Source organism: Sprattus sprattus (assembly GCF_963457725.1).
Source record: "Sprattus sprattus genome assembly, chromosome: 4".
Classification (NCBI taxonomy): Eukaryota; Metazoa; Chordata; class Actinopteri; order Clupeiformes; family Clupeidae; genus Sprattus; species Sprattus sprattus.
Window position 1 is genome coordinate 4,874,575 of NC_137923.1, and position 5,982 is coordinate 4,880,556.

At 43.1% G+C, this 5,982-nt stretch overlaps 1 protein-coding gene across 1 annotated transcript; it reads right to left on the reverse strand.

The window, feature by feature from the left end:
• Positions 1–631: 631 nt before the first annotated feature.
• LOC308364493 (H-2 class II histocompatibility antigen, A-K beta chain-like) lies at positions 632–1,798 on the reverse strand (the record flags this gene model as incomplete). The annotated part of the gene is made up of 4 exons (XM_080837627.1): positions 632–694; positions 902–1,015; positions 1,410–1,691; positions 1,780–1,798. The coding sequence occupies 4 exons, from the start codon at positions 1,796–1,798 to the stop codon at positions 654–656; spliced, it is 456 nt and encodes a 151-aa protein (XP_080693753.1). The 3' UTR covers positions 632–653.
• Positions 1,799–5,982: the final 4,184 nt, after the last annotated feature.

The window sequence follows — 5,982 nt, forward strand, 5'->3', positions numbered from 1 at the left end:
ACTCTGTGTATGCTTTAGTGTTTATTAAAGGGTGTGTGGTGTAGATCTGTGTGTAGATCCAAGTATGTTGAAGGGGTCAACTACCACATTTCATCAACTGAATCCTCAATCAACCTAAATATGAGGATGTCAGAAACTGATTCCTGTGAGATGATCTTGTGATGGTTAGACGCACAATGAGAACCAGTGCTGACAGCATGTCTGAGGGCTGACACAGTCTTTTAAGAGAACACAATACTCAAACACAAGTTCATTGATGTTCTTTTCTTTATTCACGCTTTTACCAAGATGTTTTTGAAAATGTTCGCCTGTCTGAATGTTAGCCTTAATAAAAATGATAGTGCCACGACAAAATTGGCAATTTCTTGACAGGTTTCTCTACTGGATGTAAGCACTACCTTGACCTGAGGCATAAGGATGTAAACTTAACAAAGAATGTAACCTATTTGAAAACTGCAGGAAATTAAACACACAAGAAAGATACATCAAACCTTGGGAACTGTTAGATCAGTGCTTACTCAGACTTCCACTCCAGTGTTGGTATCCATGGAAGAAACTGAATTCAATTTTCACTTCAGTCATAATGTCTGATTGGCAATGATGGCACATGTAAAGGAAGTACTGGAGGATGAGAAGGAACATGAATTATGCCGTCAATGGGTAGGGGTTGATCTTTGAGGAGCCAAGATCCACCCTGTGCATGAAAACATATATTTAGAATCACAGTAGACTGTTTCTTTCTCATTATTTCTACTTTGGTTCATCTTGTGGTTGTTTTGAGTTTGTCTAGGATGTGTTCATAATGAAACACTGTAATATACTCATACATTTTCCATATTACAGTAAGTAACGCTAAAGTAATCCAATGTGTCATGTTTGTTCTAACTCTCAACTGCCTAACCTCTTGATGTCTTCCTGTAGTAGAGCAGTCCAGCAGCACAGACCACCAGTCCCAGCAGCAGGCCAGCAGCCCCAATGGCAATCTTATTCCTCTCAGCCTTGGGCATGGAGGAGTCTGTCAGTATAGAGGGGACACACAGTTGTAATGCTGAAGAGAAGGATTTCAGATACAGCTTGAACATTGATTAGATGATAAGAAATCGAACACCACATATTTTGACATCCTCCTCGTCTTTGGTTAATTTAGTTTTCTGTAATTTGCTAATCTCAAGCACAGAGAAGTAGTCAGCACGATTTAAGTGTGTATCGATTATGATACAACTGGCTATGGGATTACTTTTTTTTCCAAAACTAAACACAGAAATGACAAAACAGCATGTACAAAACTAACTACAGCAGATGCCGCGTGAGGAAGCAGCTGAAACAGACATAACTGTTAATATATAAATATAATTAATTATATTTATATAATTATATATTATATAATATATAAACATAACAGTCCTCACCCCAGACAAACTCCCTGGGCTCCTTGAGGCTGGCGTGCTCCACCACACAGGAGATCTTCTCTCCAGCTTTGGGGGTGAACTCCAGGTGGGAGTGGATCTGGTAGTACCAGTCTCCATCCGCCAGCTCCTCCGTGGCTGAGACATCACTGGTCACCTTCTGGCCGTCTCTGTACCAGGTCACACGGATCATTCGTGGGTAGAAGTTGTAGGCACTACACATCAGCATGGCGAGATGATGGCTACTGAATGGCCTCACCAAATCCAGATTCACGCTGGGCTCAACTGTAAAAGTGCAGTTTTTTCAGAGTGATGAATGGTGGCGATCATTTTGAAACACTGGTAATGACTTAAGGACAAAGTAAGGACTTACCAGCTATGGGCACTTGCATTTTTTTCAGCTTCATACAGAATGCCCTCCTCTCGTAATGTTTGAAGGCTTCCTGTTGGGAAGTGTGAGTTAAGGGAGAAGGGATGAAAATAAATACTTCACAATATTACAAAAGAGCATGTTGTAGGCTGCAATGAAACTAAAGCTTTAGCAAAGGTTCACCTTTCAACAGTAGAATGAACTTGTAATTTGATTATGCACGTATGTGCCTCACCTTTGACGTCCATGGCAATGAGACGAGGGGTGTAGGTGACCTGTCCCCCGAGGGTGACCCCCTCTCTGAACATGACATCACTCTGCAGCTCCTCGGGAGACCCATCTGAGTCATAACAGAGAGATGCTTCCTGCCATAAAGTATGAGGCAAAAAGCAGATAAATAGTTAGAAGAAGGGGAGAGAATTGGAGAGAAAAGCATAAAGAATACCCTTAATCATTGTTTTAAGGCAGTGTAGGCTTGGTACTTTTACAGAACATTGCAGGGTACTAAATATTCATTCTGCCTGGGCGATATAGCCTAAAAAATTTAATCTTTTATGTATTTTGTATTTAAGATTCTTCAAGGGAGCCACCTTTTGCTTTGATGATAGCTTTGCACAATCTTGGCATTCTCTCAATCATTTTCATGAGGTAGTCAACTGGATTAGTTTTCTATTACCAGGTGTGCCTTGTCAAGAGTTCATTTCTGGCATTTTCTTGCCTTCTTCATGTGTTCGGGACCATCAGATGGGATGTGCAGAGGTAGGGTTGGTATACAGTGAATAGCCCTATCACTACTTCTACTGTACTAATCCCTATAATGGCATGAACCACTCCACTAAGTAAAGAGAAACGACAGTCCATCATAAGACAGGGAGGTCAGTCAATCTGAAAAAATTCAAGAACTTTGAATGCATCCTCAAGTGCAGTCGTGAAAATGATTAAACGCTTCGGCGAAACTGGCTCTCATGAAGACCGGCCTCATTACAGTTACAAGCCTCAAAAACTGCCAATTTAGCCCTACATCACCTCAGATTAGATCCCACATAGACGACACATCTATAGGACCTATGTAAAAATGCTCTTCATAGACTACAGCTCAGCGTTCAATACCATCATCAAAGACATACATACTAATCAGGCACTAACTGCACTAGGCCTCTTCCCCTCCATCTTCACCTGGATAAAAGACTTCCTCACTAACCGCCCACAAACTGTGAAACTCGGCCCCCCCCCTCTCCTTCACCATCATGCTCAACACTGGCTCTCCAGATGACTGTGTGCTGAGCTCACTACTCTACTCTACTCCTTGTACACACATGACTGTACTGACCCTTGACCCTTCCCACCAATATCATCATCAAATTTGCTGACACCACTGTGATCGAACTCATCTCAGGAGACGACGAATCATACAGAGATGAGGTACAGAAACTGGCCGTGTGGTGCTCAGAAATACATCTGTCACTGAACACCACACATATACAAAATAACACCACATAAACAAAATAACACATTTTTTGACTACAGGAGGCAAGGTGCAGATCCGTCTCCACTCCACATCAACGGGGACTGTGTGGAGAAGGTCCACACCCTAAAGTTCCTAGGAGCCCACTCATCCGATGACCTCTCATGGTCTCACAACACCTCAGCGATAGTTGAGAAGGCACAGCAGCGATTACACTTCCTGAGAGTACTCTGGAAAAACAACCCAGAGTGTAATCTGATGGTGGCCTTCTACCGCACCACTCTCAAAAGTGTACTGACTTACTGCATGTCGGCTTGGTACTCCTGTTGCAGTGTTTACCCCGATGGCCAACAGAACATTAAACACAGACATGCACTAAACGTGGAATTTCATTGTGCAATATTAATACACTAATCTTTTTATTCGACTGCAAGTCACTTATGGCATCTCGGTCACTCAGTGTATGTAACTGTTTAGATTTTGTTTTGTTTATTTTTGTCTTAGTTTTTGCTTGTGGTGATTATTTTCGTTTGATAAGTTTGTTTTACCTTTTGTCTGTCTCATGATTGGGTTTAGTTTATAGGAGGTGAGGTCATGGGGGTCAGGGGTCACACACACACCCTTATTATGTTAGCGTTCATTGTACCTGACTAGGAGACCTAAGACGCTGGCTTGCGGTCGTGGTAGTATACCGCTGAGTCCAAGCTGATGAATGTGATTGCGTTTACCTTGCTTCATTTCCCCTCTCAATTGTTATGCAGCCAACGAGGTATGTTTGTCTATTTATGATGCTTTATTTCTTTGATTTCTTTGGGTTTGATTGTTTGGTTTGATTGTCTGTTGATTGTGTTTTTACTGCTTTTAACCAGTTCGACGTTGGATTTCAAATGAATTAAAGAGAGAAATAAATCCATCAGTAAATGAAGAACTTTGGCCTAGCGTGTTTCCTGGAGAGGAGTGGAGGGGAGTGATAGTCGAACTCGAGGCGACCTCGGAGCAGAAATCTGCATCGGCTCACGGGTTATCTATCCTCAACGTGAAGATTCGTCAGTTTGCCTGGGATTAATGCAAGTTTCTCAGATTAAAGCCACGTTTTCGTTGTCTGGGAATTCCCCGCCCCTTCACTGCATTTCATTTGCCAAAAGCCAGTTTGTGATTGGTCCCAGAGATCCTGAGAATGCTGTAATGAACGGCTGTGCAATCTTTGCCAGACCCTTTTCAGAGGCAAAATCAAATTGGCCGGAGAAGAGGGGCGGGACTTCCCAGACTAACGTTTTCGCTGAAGAAGCAAGCAAATTGGACTTCGCGCATGAACTGTGTTTTGGATTTACAACGTGCTTTTCAGCGAGTGAAGACGCGTGGAGGAACGGCATGAAACAGATAAGCAGTATTTAGCATTCATGTTTTCTTTTAGACGGTTTGAAGCTTTAATCAATGAACAATGAAAAATGGGTTGTCTTTATTAGCCTAATGGCCACATTTTAAGGACATTTAAAACTGATATTGGGGGCTTTGACCGAATTGAAAGTGTTTGCACGTGTACCACCAGGTTGCTGAATTCAATTGTATGTTGATGTACGTTTGTATTGTTATTGCCGACTATGTTCAATTGTAGCTGAAACTGTCATCAAGTTGCTTTATGAACCCTTCAAGTTAAGTAGCTAGTAATTGTTTGAAGACGGCGACTCAGTGTAACAGTTAATAGGCAATATACAATCCACTATGTCTCAGATTGGTAGAGATGAAGGCCTGCCTTTAGTTGAGTCTCGGCATCCAGAAAATTCAGCAGAGCTTCAAAAGGCCAATGAGTCTGATGTTGTTGAACAACAGCCTTTAGGCGCATTGGAACTACAGAATGAGCCTCGTAGAAGTTACCGATCACGCACATTGACAGAAGGGCAAAACCCTACACATGGACCAGTTCAACTTATTGCTGCTTCGTTTAAACAATGTCTATGAATATTGGAAAGTCAGGACTAAAGTGGCTAAAAGATCTTTGCAGCAAAACCTTCCAAGTGTCATTCTTCAAGAACTTGAAACCCGCATTGAAAAGGAATTAACTGAACTTAATGATATTTACGATGCCTATAGAAAACTTGACGTTCCAACTCAAGACATGCGCCGCAAATTCGTCAAAAGCGCCTCTATTACTAAGGTTATGAGGAAGAATGTTAAGTCTCGGATTCAAGGAGCCGAGGAAGAAGCTGCAGTGGAGGGAGAAGCTCCAGTGCAGGAAGAAGAAGCTGCAGTGGAGGGAGAAGCTCCAGTGCAGGAAGAAGAAGCTACAGTGGTAGAAGAAGCTCCAGTGCAGGAAGAAGAAGCTGCAGTGGAAGGAGAAGCTCCAGTGCAGGAAGAAGCTCCAGTGCAGGGAGAAGAAGTGCAGGAAGAAGAAGCTCCAGTGCAGGAAGAAGCTCCAGTGCAGGGAGAAGAAGCTCCAGTGCAGGGAGAAGAAGTGCAGGAAGAAGAAGCTCCAGTGCAGGAAGAAGCTCCAGTGCAGGGAGAAGAAGTGCAGGAAGAAGAAGCTCCAGTGCAGGAAGAAGCTCCAGTGCAGGGAGAAGAAGCTCCAGTGCAGGAAGAAGAAGCTGCAGTGGTAGAAGAAGCTCCAGTGCAGGAAGAAGCTCCAGTGCAGGAAGAAGAAGCTGCAGTGGTAGAAGAAGCTCCAGTGCAGGAAGAGGCTCCGGTAGAGGAAGCGGCTCCGGTAGAGGAAGAGGGTCCTGTGGAAGAAGAAGCTTCTTTAGAAG